Below are 19,738 nucleotides of genomic sequence, written 5' to 3'. Positions count from 1 at the left end.
TTTGAATCATATTTTGGTGCTTTAAGGGAGAAGGCAAAGTGTAGTGTTTTTATCCAAGCTTTGACACTCACAAGTGTTGTAGGAAGCTGGATAAGCCTCAGTTTCCTTGGCAGTATAATGATGATGATGATGACCTCATAGGATTGTTTTGATCAGCACTTTGAAAATCTTAATGTATAAATGGAGGTGATTATTCTCTAGCTCGATATCATTCACCCTCCCCCCTTTGTTCTTTTTTATTACCTGCTCTGAGCTGATCGAAAAATTTGAATCTTTGAACACACTAAATCAAGGGCTTCATAGTCACTGAGTTTTATTAATAAATAATGGAAAGAAAGTGGGAAGCTATCCCAGCCAAACTGTGGAACTGTCCCACAGCTGTAATTTCTCAACTAGTCTTGTTACAAGACTGTTTAGATCATGGCCATTGGTGAAGTTATGTATCATAGTGAAAATAACTCGTATTTGATCTGTTCTCAATACAGTATAAGCTTTATTCACCCCTGCAGACCAAGCTTCCTTAACTGGCCTTTTCCTTTTCCATTTTGGATCTAATTATCCAGACCTTATTTCTCATATTATTGAAATGTAGCTTTTTGGGGGTTGGGTGTACATTCTTAATTTTGTCAGTAATGATGGCTTGTTACATTTAGTAAGACCAACTTCAGCCATGCAGAGTGAAATTCCTGAATAAGAATTTTCCCATGGAAAGAATGATTCTAGGTAGGGTGTCAGGAATCTCTAAGAGGGATGTGGCCAGCCATGGCCACTGATTTCCAGGTAGGTTGTCTGGAATTTGTGTAGGAGGGATGTGGCCAGCCATGGTCACTGATTTCAGCCATGCCCAGGTGTGAAGTGAAGGAACTGGTCCCAAGGAGCTTCCAAGAACAGATCTTTCATTCTCTAATCCTTTTTGATCCCACTATTTTATTTATTCTATCCCTGGAATTTGGATAGTGTTTAAAAATTTCCAGCCCTAGCAAAATATGTTTCTCTCATGTGCTAGTCAGTAAGATTATCAGTCAATCAATAAATACACATTTATTAAATGCTTGCCATGTGCCAGACACTGTGCTAAGTTCTTGGGATACAAAAAAGAGGCAAAAGATAGTCCCTGCCCTCGGACAGTCTCTCAGTAAACCAAGGTATCCCTAAACTCACCAGTGGTCACGTAAGTGACGCTGACCTTTTAACTGACAACATAGGCCAGATAATTAAAATAAACATGTATTAAGCTCCCTGATGAAGAATGATTTTTTAAAATGTACGTTGGACCTAGTGGGCTTTCCATACATCTTACAAGTAGAGGGGGAGAAGCAGACATGTAAACATACCCAAATACACTTCGTTTCAGTGATGAGGAAAGGGACCGTCATCAAGGCTTCTTTGTTTAGCAGACCAGTGGCTCTATTTTGCATTCTGTCAAATTAGGGAAAACTGTGTTTTGACCATTTTCCCCAACTGATTAACTCTCTCTCTCTCTTTTGGCAGGGCAGTGAGGGTTAAGTGACTTGCCCAGGGTCACACAGCTAGTTAAGTGTCAAGTGTCTGAGGCTGGATTTGAACTCAGGTCCTCCTGAATCCAGGGCCGGTGCTCTATCCACTGTGCCACCTAGCTACCCCTAACTGTCCCTTTAAAAAACCAATGGTGTGAGGGCTGTGTGACCCTGGGCAAGTCACTTAACCCTCATTGCCCTGCAAAAAAACAAAACAAAAACCAGTGGTGTTGGGGCAGCTAGGTGGTGGATAAAGTACCAGTCTTAGATTCAGAAGGACCTGAGTTCAAATCCAACCTCAGACACTTGACATATACTAGCTGTATTTGCCCTGGTCAAGTCACTTAACCCTCATTGCCCTGCAAAAAAAAAAAAAAAAAGAGCCAATGGTGCTAGTTTATAAATAAATCAAGGTTTATTTTAGAGTCTTGCAGATTTTTGAAGGGTGTGTACGTCAATCAATTAATAAGCATTTATTAAGAACATTTGGGCAGCTAAGTGGTGCAGTGGATAGAATGTTGGGCCTGGGATTAGTAGGAACCAAGTTCCAATAAGACCTCAGACACCGACTAGCTTTATGATCCTGGGCAAGTCACTTGACTCCTGTTTGCCTCATTTTCCTCTTCTGTAAAATTAGAGTTTAATTAAATAATTGCTAAATGATATATTTGGAAAGTATAGTGCCAGACACACATTACACTCTTATGATTATTTTTTTTTTATTTTTAATTTTTTTAGTGAGGCAATTGGGGTTAAGTGACTTGCCCAGGGTCACACAGCTAGTAAATGTTAAGTGTCTGAGGCCGGATTTGAACTCAGGTACTCCTGACTCCAGGGCCGGTGCTCTATCCACTGCGCCATCTAGTTGCCCCAACATTACACTCTTAATAAAAGCTTATTCCTTTCCCTTTCCTTCTAAATTCCTTTGCAATGTTAGCAATCTATGATTCCATGTATTTGTCAAATGAATCAGCATATACGTTATTGAAAGAAGGGAGCCTAGTACACTTGGAGGAATGCTGGATTTGGAGTCAGAAGACATGGAGTTAGCACAGTGTTTGGCACATCTTAGGTACTTACTAAATCATTGATGACTTCTCCAAATCCTGACTCTCTGATACTTGCTACCTTTGTCACCATGGGCAAGTCCCTCATTCACCCTCTCTGAGTCTGAGCTTCCTATGGGTTAGGTAGGTATTATATTACCTTGTTCTACCAATGAAGTGTTGTGGTGATAAAAGTACTTTGAGAACCCAGTCATGCTATATAAATGTGAACTTTTATCACGGGGAAAGCATCAGAATTAAGCTGTCATAGGACAGAATTCTGGATTAAAAGTTGAGATCATGGTGGAGGCTCTGTAGCTAAGTGTCTATAAGATCCTAGGCAAGAAACCAAATTCAGATTAATTGCAATGACAAAGCTAGGTCCTAGATCTCATTTTCCTGATGTGTAAAATGATGGAGATCAACTAGATGTTTTTTCAAGTTCTTTCTGGCTTTAACATTCCATGATCCTTCTGTGAAAATAAAGTGAGTTTCCTTTAAATAAGAACATTATTCCATGAAGGTTTTGTAATACATTACCATACTACTATATAACTTTTCCCATTTTTTGTATAGTTTTCTGAAGAGCTTCTGGAGTTCTGGAGCAGAGATCTGTGATAAGGTGTTGCTGTTTGAGGGAAGATTAGAATCTCATTTCCTTAGGGCCCTGGGAGCATTGAAAATCTGTCTGGGACAACAGATTCCAGTTAAAATTGTAATTCCTTCCACTGGGAGTTGTTGGGTTTTTTGTTTTTGTTTTTGTTTTTTGGCGAGGCAATTGGGGTTAAGTGACTTGCCCAGGGTCACACAGCTAGTGTCAAGGATCTGAGGCTGGATTTGAACTCAAGTCCTCCTGACTCCAGGGCCGGTGCTCTATCCAGTGTGCCACCTAGCTGCCCCCACTGAGAGAGTGTAAGAATACCATACTATAGTAAGTGGGGCTGATGAACAAGGAGAAATATTTTTTTTCTCTTGTAGTGGTAAAGAAATTCTCTTAAAGTCAGGGTTATCCATAATCATGTAGGCTCAACTCTGGTCCACCTCAATAATTGCAGCTAGTGATCTCACTATGGTACAGAGTGGAAACAGCTTGGATTTAAGACCAAAACACTTAGGTTCTGACCCTGTCTCTACTACTTAGTGCCTGTGTGAGCTTCAGCAAGGATTTAACAACCTCCATGGACCTGAGGTCTTCTCCAGCTCTTAGGTTCTACAAATCTAAACATTATTAGGTGTTGCTGCCCAAGACACTTTTCATGTGATTAAAAAAAAGATTTAGTATTATTTTTAGAAGACCTTTCAAGCCTTACAGCTCAGAAAAGAATATTTGGGAATGTGATTTCAGATCTAATTCCAGCCATCAGATTTCAGAAGAGATTCCTTCAAACTAAGTTCAACATTGAAAGGCAGCCAAACTCAGATTAATTGCAATGACAAACCTAGGTCCTAGAGTACATATGATGTAATACACTTTCCTCTTGGTAGAGAGGTGGCAGGGAAAGCCAGGGGAGGTCACAGGAGATCAATGTTATATCTGAGTCTGATGAAGTTGTTTTATTAGTTAATTTTGATTAACTTTTTCTTTCTTGTAAAAGAAGACCCAAGGAACTAGAGAGGGTATGAGGAAATTATTGTGGTGGGAAAACAAAAGGCATCAATAAAACTAAAAGAAAATAAACAAAACCAATTTGGCCAAAAGTATCTTAGACCTTTGAATTTCTCTGGTGCCGTAGGAAAGATGAAGGCAAACTCAAATGTTGAGTATACGTTGGCAACGCTTAAGGAAGTTTATGAATGTTCTCTAGGTGATTTCTCAAGCCTACTGATAATTTAAGGTGTTGGATTCTCTATACTAATGAAGTAGATTGGGGACAGTCGGAAGTAATGCCTAATCTGAAAGTGTAAATAATTCAAGAGGAAGGAGAACTTCAAAGAAATTTATCACTTAGTGGGCATGTAATTACTACAAATGAATTAGACCCATTGTCTGAATAAAATTGGGTAAGTGATGGCTAAATTGGTGGGATTAAACACATTTTAATCATATTATTTCAAGTGGTTCCTTTTTGCTGTAGAAATATTAAATAGTTGGGATGAATCATTTCAATGTTAATTCTTTTATGTGAATCATGGTTTAAAAAATTTTTATGAAACTGACATAATTCACATGGCTATAGATCAGGGACTCATAAATACTGAAACTTGCATTATCTAGACTTTTAAAATTGTGAAGATGTTTCCTGAATGTACTATTTATGTATGAGTAGGAGATTTTATTTCCAACCAAGAGATATTGTAACTAGTTTAAAAAAAATTCCCATGGATGACCAATTGATGGTGGGGAGAGATCTCTGACAATTGTGTTGTTTTTTTCCTTTTCTTTTCTTACTCCAGATTATCCTTCACTCTATGCACAAATACCAACCACGTGTGCATGTCATTCGCAAAGATTGTGGAGATGATCTTTCTCCTGTCAAGCCCATTCCTTCAGGGGAAGGAGTTAAAGCATTCTCATTTCCTGAAACTGTCTTTACGACTGTCACTGCCTACCAGAATCAGCAGGTAATCTTTCTGTCTTTGATGTACTATCATGCCATATTTCTTACTCCAGTAGAAAAGAGAAAGCTTGACTTGTCATTTCAGGATGAAATACTATTACAGTCTATATTAAATGAAAGGCAATAAGCTATGATGGATAGAGAGCCAGGTTTAGAACTAGGAATACTTGGGTTCAAGTCTTGTCTATGACACGTTCTGGTTGGGCGATGCTGGGCAAATTCTTTAACCTCTCATAGTGCCTCAGGGCACTCTCCAATATTCTGTTGCAGAACAGTCACTGATCTGCTTTGGTAGAGGGAGTTTCCACACCAGGAGTGGCTAGTGCAATGGCATAGCAGATCTAGACCATATGCTAAATACTTAAACCTAAAATAATGGTATTGTCATAGGGATAAATCTTCAGTGCTCCCTCAAGCAAGATTTCTCTATCAAGGTCTTGTTTGCATAATCATCTTAGTCTCAAATATCTAAATGTATTCTTTAGGCACAGTTTCCTTGTAGTTATTGAAGTAATTTGGTGGATCCATGATACTATCACTATAAATATTTTTCCATGCCAACTAAGCAACTCATCTCATCTCTGATATTTTTGTCTATATTTTTACATAGTAGTAAGCTACATAGTACACTGGAGGCTTTCTTCTTGTTCTTTTAATATTTTGAGGAGGCCTACTGGCCCCCTCTATATACTTATACTTCTTATATACTTATATTCTTATACTTCTATATACTTATAGAAGTAGAATGTAGAAGAGAAGGGATAGGGAGACAGAATTGGAATCATAAAAGCCTGGATTCTAGTCCTACCTCTGACATTTATTAGTTGTATGGCCAGGAGTAACTCACTTAACTACTCAGTGTTCCCAGAAACTCTTTTTTTTTGGGGGGGGGAGTTGGGGTTAAGTAACTTGCCCAGGGTCACACAGCTAGGAAGTGTCAAGTGTCTGAGGCCAGATTTGAACTCAGTTCTTCCTCAATCCAGGGCCAGTGCTTTATCCACTGCACCACTTATCTTCCCCGGGAGATCTTTTTTTAGCCAGTGTAGACTCAGCTAGTCTTTGTCCAAAGCGGGACTTGAACCCAGGTCTTCTGGACTCTGAAGCCAGCAAATTGCCTTCTGCACTTGGCTTCTGCTTTGTTTATTTCTTTGAATAGTCCTCATAAATTGCTCCAGTTCTTTACTTTCCATGTATAAACATTTCATCTAAAGACGCAAGACTTTATCATTTGTTTTTTTGTTTTGTTTTGTTTTGTGAGGCAATTGGAGTTAAGTGACTTGCCCAGGGTCACACAGCTAGTAATTGTTAAGTGTCTGAGGCCGGATTTGAACTCAGGTCCTCCTGACTCCAGGGCTGGTGCTCTATCCACTGCGCCACCTCGCTGCCCCTATCATTTGGTTTTAATCACCTTTAGAGGAGAAAGCCTAGAAGAGAAATTTGTCATTCTCAGTCAAAAGTCTCTGGATCATTTGGGTTAGGAACCAACAGGCTTTCCTTTGTGGAAGAGATATAAAACCTCTACCACATTTTTTTCCCCATAGAAACACATGTCCAGGCTTAGAAATGATGCCTTTTTTTCCCCTCCATTCATTGATGGCAGTGTGGTGGAAAGAACTGGGGATCTGGAGTCAGACAACAGGTTCAAATTGTGGCTGTGCCACTTAACACCTGTGTGACCTTGGACAAGTCATTTCACTGCTCTGGGCCTCAATTTCCTCATCATTAAAATAAAAGACATCAGACTAGATATCCATTAAGGTCCCTCCCATAGCTCTTGACCTATGATCCTATGAAATAAGAACATCCATAAATATATAAAATAGACCATAAAACTCTGCAAAGAATTTTCCAAGGGATTTGAAACTTAAAAGGTCTGTGGGGAGAATTTTGAAAAAAAAAATGAGAAATTATAAACTCATATATAGTTCTAAATATTTGAATTAATCATATGGAAGAATTTTATAGTGGGAACTTTTAAAAAGAGTTTGTGATCGAATGTATCTTTAAATTTCAAGAATTACATTATTTTAAGCTAATTTTATGATTATTTTCTCATTATGTACCAAATTATCTATTTATCCCTCTGTGCCAGAAAAGTGGGAGAAGGGGAAACTTAGTTGCCTAAATAAAGAACTGAGGCATTCAAGAGAAGTTTGCAAAAAAAAATATGCTAAAGATCAATTAAAGAGATATTAAAACAAGAGGGAAAAATTGGACTGAAAAGAGATCAATCATACACTTCGCTTTGACTTATTAAGTAGATCTTTGTAAATTTCCATGGCCAAAATCTTTCATAGCCCCTTAATCAATCTGCAAACGATCCCCTCCAAACTCAGCTTGTCTGGACTTCAAACAACAGGTATACTCCATCATTGGGCTCATGTTCGATAGACTTTACAGTTTAGATGTCATTTGTCTCCTTGCTGTTGTTCAAATACTGTCACACCATTCCTTGATTGCGTTTTCACTGGCTGTCCCCTATGCCTAGAAATCTCTCTCTCCTTAACTCTGTCTTGGGGCCTTCCTGATTTCCTTCACAAAATGTCACCTTCTAGAAGAAAGCGTTCCCTGTTTTCCTCAATGCTAGTGTTTTCCCTCTGTAGATTGTCTCTGGTTTATCCTGACTCTGCCTTGTTTGTCCATAGTACTTTGCACTTTCTCCCCTATTAGATTGTGAGTGTCTTGGGAAGATTACTGGTTTTATTTGTTTGTTTTTGTTTTTCTTTCTATTCCCATAGCACAATGCCTGGTATAGAGTAGGTATTGAATAAATGTTTATCCATTTGAATTGATTTGACTAGGTGGAATTTACCAGGGTTCTCACTACGTTGGAAGAATCTTTGGGACATCAGTTAGATATCTTTGTTGTTGTTTGTCCTTCAGTCATTTCAGTCACGTTTGACTCTTCGTGACCCCATTTGGAGTTTTATTGGAAAAGGTACCAGAGTGGTTTGTCATTTCCTTCTCCAGCTAATTTTATGGATGAGAAAACTGAGGCAAAAAGGGTTAAGTGACTAGCCCAGGGTCATATAGCTTGTGTCTGAGGTCAGATTTGAACTCATGAAGATGAGTCTTCCGGATTCCAAGCCGAGTTCTCTATCTACTGTGCCCCTTAGCTGCCTCAGAGTAGATCTTTAGTGGAAGAAAATTCTTTATGTCAACTAACAAGTATCTATTCAGCACTTACTATATGCCAGGTATGTGCTTGGAGATACAAAGACAAGAATGTAACAACCCCTACACTTGTCCCTGTAAGAAACAAACCTAATAACATTTGTTAAGCACCTAGTCTCTATGCGTGGTACATTTAGATAAAATATGACTCCTGCTACTTTAGTAGCAGAGCAATAGGCCTGGTAGATTGAAGGGAAACATTGCATACATAACATTAACAAGGCTTTCGAGTCTGCTCCTACAATAAATGCTTATGATAGTCTGGGAAGGCATTAATTTAACAGGTGATGTTTAAGTTATGTGATGTTCATTTAGCGTGATGGAGGTTGAGCCATTGAGTGACACATTTCTGAAAATTTGGAGAGATTTAGATGATATTTTTTGTTGTGGTTGTTTTCCATAGGGGTTTAGCCTTGGTTATTATGAGTTTATCAGTGGTGTCAAACTCAAAGATCAAGGGCCGTTTACAGTGTCTATTTTTAAAAAATCATTTAGTTATTTATTTTTGTTACATTTTAAATTCTGAACTGTCTCCCATCCTGCCTCCTCACCATTTGACACAGATATATACATACATGTATATATGCATGCATATGTATATATGTGTATACATATGCACATGTACATATTGTATATATGTATATATGCATGTGTGTGTAAAATCACATTTTTGCATGCTTCTATTTATCAGTTCTTTCTGTGCGGATAACATCTTCCTACATAAGTCTTTTGTAGTTGACTTGATTATTTATAATGCTCAGAATAGCTTAGTCATTCATAGTTATTCTTGAAACAATATGGCTGTTACTATATTCAACATTCTCTTGGTTCTGCTTATTTTACTCCATTATTTCATGCAAGTCTTTTAAATTTTTTTTCTAAAATCAACCTGCTCATCATTTCTTGCAACACAGTAGTATTCCATTACAATCATATACCACAACTTGTTTCCCAGTTGATGGGCATCCCCTCATTTTCCATTACAATGCCTATTGAATCAGATTCAATAGGAATTGGAAATTTTTAGCAAAAGTAAATAAAAATACAAGAAAACATAGATAATGTTAATTTGTTGTTTTCTTTTTTTGCAGGGAAGTGACAGTTAAGTGACTTGCCCAGGGTCACACAGTTAGCAAATATCAAGTGTCTGAGGCCAAATTTGACCTCAGGTCCTCCTGGATTTAGGGCCAGTGCTTTATCTACTGTGCCGCCTAGCTGCCCCCTAATTTGTTGCTTTCTAAGTCATTATGTCACCTACAAGGATCTGTTTCTATTTGAGCGGGAAATCACTGGTTTACCTCATCCTTCCAGAAGATAGAATTAAAAGGATGATTATTTCATTAGGCAGAAAAGGAAGGAGCTGAACAATAACTAGCAACTGAGGATCATAGTCTAGAGTTAGAAGGGACCTCAGGCCATCTAGAGCTAAATTCTTCATCAGTGGATGATGAAACTAAACTCCAGGAAGGTTAATCAACTTATCTCATGTCACACAGTAGAAAAAATCAATTTAGGTTATCTGATTTCAGAAAGAATGTCCTTTCCATTTTACGGTACCTCCCCAACTTTAAAGGTTAAAAAAAAAATCTAAATTTAAAGTGATCTTGCCAAATTGTTGATATGATCGGACATAAAAGTAGAACAAACTTTACTAAGGTCAAATTCAAAATAGTCATCCTGGTCAAATAAAAAGCAATATACAATATGAGTAGAGGTGTATAATATGTAAGAATGCCCTAAACTAATCTGTGGGGAATGAGGCATCATAGAACGTTGTAGAGTAACACTCTGTGAATGAGCCAATGAACCAAAGAGAATTGTAATCGAAACACAAATCACAATTCTGTGTTATGTTAATGATATTTCAGTACCAAGGAACCAGCAGGTTCTCCTCTCATTGTTTCTATCCATGGTCCATAATATTTGAGTGCTGCTATATCTGGATCTGGCCTATAGAAATTATAATGTATCTGTACAACTTGGATGGGGGTTCAAAGGAGACCTGTAAAGATGATTAGAGGGTGAACAATAAGAGTCACAAGGAAAAGTTATAGGAGTCTGCCTTTTTTTTTTAGCCAGGATAAGAGAAGGTTGAGTTAGAATTTAATAACATTGTTGAAGCGTATAAAGTAGTCACCTACAGAAGATGATAATCAGCTTTTTTCCTCTTCACTAGGGAACAAAGACCATAAGCTATAGCAAGTGTTTTTCATATTTCTTGTGACCCCTTTGGCACTTTGCTGAAGCTTTTGGATTTCTTAGATTAATGTATCTAAATGCATAAAATAAAATATAAAGGATTACAAAAGTTACAAAGGAAATTAATTATATTGAAATACATTTGGGGCAACTGGGTAGTGCAGTTCCTAGAGCACCAGCTGTGGAGTCAGGAGGACCTGAATTAAAATCCAGCCTCAGACACTTATTAGCCGTGTGACCCTGGGCAAGTCACTTAACCCCAAATGCCTCCAAGGGTGGGGGATACATTTATCAAATATATTCTTTTTTTTTTTTTTTTGGCGGGGCAATTGGGGTTAAGTGACTTGCCTAGGGTCACACAGCTAGTAAGTGTTAAGTGTCTGAGGCCGGATTTGAACTCAGGTACTCCTGAATCCAGGGTCAGTGCTCTATCCACTGCGCCATCTAGCTGCCCCCTATCAAATATATTCTTAAAAATCTTCACAGACTCTATCTTAAGAACTCCCAAGTTATATAGGCTCATAGATGAAAAGCTAATCCCCTCATTTTGGTAGTTGAGGAAATTGAGGTACAGAATGATTAAGTGATTTACACAGAGTCATATAGATAGTAAGTGGCAGAGGTGAAATTTGAACTCAGGTCCTCTGATTACAAAACTTCTTTCCTCTCTTCTTCTTCTTTTTTTTTTTTTTAGTGAGGCAATCGGGGTTAAGTGACTTGCCCAGAGTCACACAGCTAGTAAGTGTTAAGTGTCTGAGGTCGGATTTGAACTCAGGTACTCCTGACTCCAGGGCTGGTGCTCTATCCACTGCGCCACCTAGCTGCCCCCTCCTCTCTTCTAAGGAGAAATTTTTATACAATAATTATTGTAAACATATGGAGAATATGTTTTTACCTTTTTGTGGCAATGTTTGTGATTCTGCCTGAAGGGATTAAAGGGATAAACCCAGATGGATTTCTCAAGCTTCTATCCAGTCAATTATTTATAGTGTTAAAGTACTGGAGGATCATAGGGAAGCTCTACAGTGAAACAAAGGTTCATCTTATCATTATGAATTCTTAGTTCAAATCTAGCCTCAAACATTTACCTACTGCTTGACTATGGGCAAGTCATTTAGTTTCTGCCTGCCTCAGTTTCCTGATCTATAAAATGGATATAATAACAACACCTCCCTGCCAGGGTTATCATGAGAATAAAATGAGATAATAATTGTATAGTACTTTGAAAACTTTAAAGTGATACATAAATATTATTGTTGTTATTATTATTTATCCATGAACATTTTTCATTATAATATTCTAGGTTGTAAAGATGCATTTACTCATGATTTATGATTTCTTCAATATGACTTTTTCTTCTCTAGATTACACGACTGAAAATTGACAGAAACCCATTTGCCAAAGGATTTCGAGATTCTGGCCGTAACCGGTAAGATTTTGATACATGCTTAATAGTGATAGGTCTTATTTATTGGCTATTTTATCCTCCATGTTTTAAATCATAAAGTATTTCATTCAGACTTCTGTTACAAGAAAAACAGATTTACTTTACAAAAATAACCAATAACTTTGGAAAGTTTATAGGTATTATGATCATAGAACTGGTGGCATAGTGGATAGAGTGCTGGACCTGGAGTCAGGAAGACTGATCTTCCTAAGTTCAAATTTGGCCTCAGACACTTATTAGCTGTGTGATCCTGTAAAAGTCACTTAATTCTGCTTGCCTCAGTTTCCTCATCTGGAAAATGAGCTGGTGAAGAAAATGGCAAGCCACTCCAATAGCTTTGCCAAGAAAACCCCAAATGGTTCATGAAGAGTCAGACACAACTAATCAAAACAAACAGATGCTTTGCAACAACTGAAAAATATTATGATTTGATATTTATAATTTAGCTAATCTTGGGGAAAATTCATCATGACAGCTTGGGCTCAATCTATTTATGTGGTACATTTATAGTAATGCATTTTGGGACTGGACTTTTCTTGACCTAACAAAAAAAAAAAGCCTAACCCATTGAATCTCTTGTCTTTAAGATGGCCAAATAACATACATGAAGGCCACCTTACTTCCCCTCCCCATTTTATCTGCCTCAACTTTAAATATTTCTTAGTCTCCAAATTGTTTTATCTCCTCTGCCAAAGTTACTTACTTGCTTACTTTCTTGGTGTTTTTGCACTTAGGATTATTCCTACCAATAATTTTGGTTGCTTTGTTGCCTTTTTTCACTAATCTGATTTGCAAGCCAGTTGTGTGTGTGTGTGTGTGTGTGTGTGTGTGTTTCCTTTATGTGGTTATGACTATTCCAGTACAGCTAGTAGTGTTTATTTGATAAAATAGCTAGTTGATAATAATAATAATAACAATAATTGTGACAGTGGTTAATAGCATACCTATTCTAGAGTAGGACAGGGACCAGCATAATCCCAACCCTCCATGTCTCAGTCCAGGGTTTCACTTAGAATGCCACTTTGTCTTGAGAACTTTTATGCAATTTCCTCCCCTGGCCAAGAAACAAATATTTTATGACTTATTTTTATAAAACGTTTTTTCTATGAATGACCACATTGTTTTACAAAAAGATGGTTTTCACAGGATGTATGAATGAGATCCATAAACCAGTTTTTTTCACTGGGGGAGGAGAGGAAGAATCCTCATAAACAATCTGTTGCGATTCCTAGTAACCTGTATCTCAATTTTGTGTTTTGTGAGATAGAAGGATCACAATGACAGATCCTCTTGAACTTGCTTATTTTACTCAGAGAAGGTTGCCTGTTGTACTTGAATTTTTCATTCTTGTTTTACTGAAAAACAACCTTGCGTTAGAAAACTCTGTAGTCCCAGTTACATTTTCAGTGAGTTTTTGTTTTACCTGGTTTTATGAAGAACACATTTTCCTGAAAAGTTAGTTTTAAATTGAAATGTATTTTAATTGATCCATAAACATTGGTTAAGCATTTGCTGGGTACTGAGGATACAAAGACAAAATGAAAAATTACCTTCTCATGAGAACTTACCTTCATTTTAGGGAAACTATATATATATATATATATATGTGTGTGTGTGTGTGTGTGTGTGTGTGTGTGTGTGTGTGTGTGTGTGTGTGTGTGTGTGTATAAATGGATGTTTACAACATATAAAATAAAAAATCCCACCTCAGACACTTGACACGTACTAGCTGTGTGACCCTGGGCAAGTCACTTAACCCTCATTGCCCTGCCAAAAAAAAAAAAAGCAATAGAGGACTACTGGAATTTATTGATAGGACTTACAGTTTAGGAAAATCACTGTATGGAGGATGGATTGGAATGGATGAGAGACTTGGGATGAGAGGTTAGTTAGGAAGGCATTGCAGTCTTCTAGGGGAGAAGTGATGAGGGCTTAAATGAAGGTGGTGGCTTTGTGAGGGGAGAGGAGAATTATATGAGATGTTGTGGAGGTAGAAAAGGCAAAAGGAGAACAGGGGAGGGTGGGCTTTATGATTGTTGTTCAGTCAAGTATGACTCTTTGTGTCCCTTTGTGCGTTTTGGCAAAGACACTTGGGAGGGTTTTCCATTTCCTTCTCCAGCTCATTTTATAGATGAAGAAACTGAGACAAATAGGGTTAAATGACTTGCCTAAGGACATACAACTAGCAAGTGTCAAGTGTTTGAGGCTGAATTTGAACTCAGGTCCTCCTGAATCCAGGGCAGATGCTTTATCCACTGCATCATCTAGCTGCCCCTGGAACTCAAAATCTCACCAAAATGAATGTTGAAAACTATTTTTATATGTAATTAAAAAAATATAATACTATTAAAGACTAGCTGTGCAACAGTATCATTCCACAAAGAGAGAGCTTGTGGTAAAGGGTGATATGAGTACATACAAGACATTACTGAGAAGACACTCATCTTACGTGTCTGCATGGAAACCAGTTTGCCATTTAAAATCTTTCAATTCAACAAGCATTTTCTAAGTTTTTATTATGTGAAAGGTACTGCGAATAATGTGAAGACAAAATGAGAAACAATTCTAGTCCTTGGGGAATTGGAGGGGGATTTGGGAGGAAAGTGGTCAGAATAAGATATTTAAACAAATAAACAATGCTATAATTTTAAAATGGGGAGATCCAGGGACTCAGGGAGGACTTTCTATAGGATGTGGTATTCAAATTAAGCCTTAAAGCAAGTTAAGAATCCCAAGAGGCAGAGAGGTAAGGAGGAACATGATGGTCAACAACAAAAAAAGCATGTAAATGGGACATGGAAGATTGAGTTTGGACATGTAGAAAGAAAGGAAATTGCCCAGTTTTATTGGAATGAGTGAAAAGGAGTCATGTGAAATCAGTCTAGAAAGGTCTCTGAAAACTGGATTATAAAGGGCTTTAAATGCCAAAGTAATTTATATTTTATCCCAGAAGTAATAGGGAGCTACCAAAAAAATTATTTTTAATGAAAAAAAAAAGTTAAAAAATTAGCAAAAAAATAGCCATTCGAATCAGTTGTTTATTTTGATTTCAATAAGTTTTGTTCCATTTTTTCCTCTTTTTTAAAAAATTTTGTTTTGTGTTATGAAAATGTGAGCTCCCTCCTTATGAGTAAGTTATTTTTCCTCCTTTCCTTGGATTCATTGAAAATATAAGAGAGAATCCTATACTTGTGCCAGTTTTTAACTTCTTAAATGATTCAAAATATTTGTGGTTAAAATTTTCATATCTAAACACACAAATTAAATAAACTAAGCTTTAAAATCATTAGTATGACATGAAAACATTGAGCTATCATGTGGATTGATGACTGATGTAATTAGTGCGTTATATTTACTTTTCAAAAAAAATACCATACAGATAAGATGTTCACTTTTAAAAGCTAAATATTTTGAAAACAGCAAACTCTTTGCTACCTGAATTTAACACATAATTTACTTTGCCTAACAAAAACTGTATTTTTATAGAAAAGAGAGAACTGCTTTACTTTTAAATGCCATTCATATCTTATTTAAACAATCCAACTCAATAAGAATTTATCAGGTTCTTTTTATGTATTAAACTCTGTGTTAGGTGCTGGTTACAATAAAGTCCAACCCCTCCCCCCAAACCCAAAAACCCAACTCTTCAAAGGCCCTGCCCTCAGAAATTTTCATTCTACTGGGGGAGGGGAAGGATTGGACAGGGAGGTAGATAATAGCACATACAGAGAAGTAAACATCAAATATTTTAGATATTATTTCTAGGTTAAATATAAATCTCCTTTGTGGTGGGTCAAGAGTGGGGCCAATTTTATTAGTTCTGATGGCAGGAAAAATGCATAATAAAAAATTGAATCTGATTCATTTGTTGTGACTGCCTTAGCTGTATGCTGCAATCTATTTGACCCACTTTTTAAGAAAAGAATTCTAATTCATTGTTTTTCATATATATGTATGTACATATATATAGGCATAGGTATATGTAAATATGTATTATGTTTATATGTATATGTGTGTATACATATATACAAACACACACACATATATAAATATAATAAACACGTTGGAAAAGACAAGAGGTAAACAAAGGTCTCTAATTGTTTAAACTATATAAAACAATTCTTTTTAATTAAAAATGCTCCTTTCCAACCACTTTACAATCCCACAGGCTGTTTTATAAGAATCAGTAGCTTCAGCCCTCAAAAGCTCTGCTGCAGGACATTTGCAGAGTGAAAGAGAATTTATGTGCTGAGAATTGTTTCATTCTTCAACAAGGCCTCAGGTTTGACCCTATAAAATTTTTTACTCAGGAAGGTACAAAAATTTCTCCTCTTTAAATACTTCAGGAAAAACATAACCATTTTCCTAAATAAACTTGGCCATTTGATAGCATAAATTAGGGTGGTGATAAAATGTGGAAATTGTTCGAAGGCATCTTGTATAAATTATCGCCTTGGCCGAGCTCCTCCAGGAGGTGCCTTTTATCTTCTTTTTAACTAGAAGTGAAAAGTCTCCATTACTGCAGAAAATGAAGGCTTGCTTTTTTTTTAAATGTCCAGGTTCAACTAATAAATATTTTATAATGGTTTCCTGCAAAATATCTCTGATCCTTTCTGGAGCTCTTAGCCTACAAACAGCCATCAGGAGAAAATACTGATGGCTTCACATCTGATCACTCATAGATTTATATAACCTTTCCATGTGTCTCCTCCATAACTGACCTTTGAGTTTTGTTGTTGATGCTAGTTTGTCCCCAAGTGATTTTATTTGTGAGTTTGCAGTGGGAGCATAATGAACCTGCAGTAAAAAAGATCTTGCCTCATTGATTTAAAGGAGGAAGACAACTCAGGAATCATTTAATCCCCCCCCCCCTCCCCTTAACACATGAAGAAACTGAGGCCTGATCAGGTGATGAGATAGTAAGAGGTAAAACTAGGATCTGAATTCAGGTCTTCTGACACCCCTCCCCAATACAGTGTTCATTTTATTTCACTCTTCACAAATGCTTCTCTTCTCTCATTGCCCTTAATATCAGGGACTCTTAACTGGTTTTTGTAACATAGACTACTTTGGCATCCTGGTGAAGCCTATGGATCCCTTTAAATGTACAATATTAAATATGTAGAATTACCAAGGAAACCAATTTATTGAACTACAGTTATGAGAATTAAAAAAAAAAAACCAACCCTTAGACCTCAGGTTAAGAATCTTTGTTTTTTTGTGACTTAAGCTCAATCTTGTAAATGGGCTCATGTTCTTTTGAAGTGATCAGTGTATAAATTTTAAATGTTAAATGAAAATGAACACAAAGTGCTTCTGCAAACTATAAAGCTCTCTATAAAGTCAGTTAATGTGTTAATATTATTATTACAGTTAAATATACAGTTGCATTCCACCCATTGTCCTATATGAAAAAAAATAAAACAACTCTGGAACAATACCATTCAATAAATGGTGGTTTCCTAATTTGTCTGAAGAATATACTGCAGAACTTTTGGGTCATCAAGTCAAGCCAAGCCAATGAGCATTTATTAACTACCTTCTATGTGTCCTAAGCACTGGGGATACAAAAAGAGGCAAAAAACATACCTTTTTGTCAAGGAGCTCTCAGTCTAATGGGGGAGATAATGTGTGAACAAGTATGTAAGATATGGGCAGGATAAATTGAACTAGTCTTAGAATGAAGGCGCTGGGAAATCTTCAGGTCAACAAACACTTATTTAGTGCTCACTGTGTTCTAAATATCCTGCTATGAACTGAGACTAGACAGACACAAGTGAAAGCAGTTTGTACTCAGGAAGTTCATATTCTACTGAAAGAATGCAAGTTATATGGGTAGTGGATCTATTATATGCCAGGCATAGTGATAAGTTTTGGAGAGACAAAAAGAGGAAAAAGACAACTCTGCCCTCAAGAACTTCATAATGAGGGAGACAACACAAAAACAAATGTGTGCAAATATATCCTAAATATATATAAATAAGGGAGGAAACTAGAATTAAGAGGAGTTGGGAAAATCTTCTTGTTGAAGATGAGATTTTAGTTGGAACTTAAAAGAAGGCAAGGAAGCCAGTAAGCACAGATGAGGAAGAAGAGCATTCCAGGAAATACAAAATTTTAAAGCATAATAATTCCTAAAACCATCAAAACAGAAATACAAAGCAGTTTTGAAAAGCTATTTGGGGGAAAACTTAAGTACTCAAAGTCATTTTTTTAATGTTATGTTGTAATCCAAAAAATGCATACAAATTTAGAATTTATATTAATCTTAGATACATTGAGTTCAGGCAACATGGAGGTAGAGATTATATGACTACATCTCCAAACCTCTCCAATAAAGAAGTTTAGTCTCATACCCATACCCCTTTTGGATGGTTCTGATGCACAGTTTTGTCATCGATGCATGGTCTAATTTGGGAGTTGTGAAGACAACATTGGTGCTGGAAGTGGTGGACCAAGCCTGTAATCCCTTCAATGGATGGAGGAGGGAGAGGGGAAGTGTGAGACTGCTGGATTCTTTTGAGTTTAGGAGTTCTTAGCTTTAGTAGGGTAGGTGATTGGATGGGGATGTGCTTCTGCATTAATATGGTGAGCTTCTGCGGCACTGGGGAGAAGGGAGCACAGGACCACCAGCTTACCCAAGGAGGAGGGAACTGGCCAAAGTCAGAAGGCCTGGGTTCAAATTCACACTCTGATAATCCCTAGATATATTTTCTTTGGGGAATCATTTCTTGGAGCTTCTGTTTCCTAATCAGTAAATTGTGGGTAATTATATTCCCCCTTCTGAGGTTTAAATGAGCCAATGTGTATAAAACACTTTGAACTGGAAAGCACTATATAAATAATCTTAATGTCCTACTTTCTGCAACCCTTTGTAGGGTTTTCTTGGCAAAGATACTGAAGTAATTTGCCATTTCCTTCTCCAGCTCATTTTACACATGAGGAAACTGAGGCAAACAGGGTTAAATGACTGCCCAAAGTCACATAGCTAGCAAGTGGGTGAGGCCAGATTTGAACTCAGGAAGATGTTTTCCTTAATAGAAGCCCTGGTACTCTATCCACTATGCGAAAACTAATTGTAAACTGAATTTTAGAGTTGCAAGGATGCTTAGAAATTATCTTGCCAGGGGATACTTAACCTGGTCTGAACTTATTATTATTTTTTTATTTTTTAAAGAGATAGTTTGCTACCTGGATTTCAATACAATTGATTTCCTTTATAATGTGTTTAAATTTAGGTATTTATAGTGCATTATTTTGAGAAGAAGGATTATAGCCTTCCCCAGACTGCCAAAGGCAGCCACAACACAGAAAAGTTAAGAACCTTTACTCTAGCCCAGCCTATTTTACCTACAGTGAAGTGAAGCCTGTGGCTATTGTTAGTGGTGGAAATGTTACTATAAATCAATCCAGGTTCCTGATTTCTAAGTCAGTGTTCTAGGGCATTGTGTCATATAATCTTACTCTTTCCCAGCTGTATTACAGTCCTGATCTTCAGTCTCTCCACGTATTCCAGTTTTCTGCAGTCAGAACAGACATTCCTAACATATCTATTGTGTAGCTTTCCACTACCAGGAGTGATGCTGGGTCATAGAATCATAGAGTCTCAGCGTCCCAAGAAGTCATGTAGTCCATACCATTCTCTCCCTTCCACCTTTGTAACATACCCAACAAGAGGTAGCCTCTCCTTGGAGTTATGTAAGCAGGATTCTTACCTAGAGTGTGAATAGGTGTGGTCCCCCAAAGCCCCTTACCAGCCTCTCTTAATATATATTTTTTTTATCATCATGGTACCCTTTGGCAGTGTGCTGAAGCCTG

General features: G+C 37.1%; 1 protein-coding gene across 1 annotated transcript in view; it reads left to right on the top strand.

Moving 5' to 3' along the window:
- Positions 1-19,738, top strand: part of TBX18 (T-box transcription factor 18) — a 34,399-nt gene that overhangs the window by 11,389 nt on the left and 3,272 nt on the right. Inside the window, exons 5-6 of the mRNA XM_044005225.1 lie at positions 4,937-5,104; positions 11,838-11,902. Of these exons, the coding sequence (XP_043861160.1) occupies positions 4,937-5,104; positions 11,838-11,902 (233 nt within the window). The remainder of the gene's footprint in view (positions 1-4,936; positions 5,105-11,837; positions 11,903-19,738) is intronic.

This window comes from Dromiciops gliroides, chromosome 4, assembly GCF_019393635.1.
Source record: "Dromiciops gliroides isolate mDroGli1 chromosome 4, mDroGli1.pri, whole genome shotgun sequence".
Lineage (NCBI taxonomy): Eukaryota > Metazoa > Chordata > Mammalia > Microbiotheria > Microbiotheriidae > Dromiciops > Dromiciops gliroides.
This window is presented reverse-complemented; position numbering and strand designations above follow the sequence as displayed.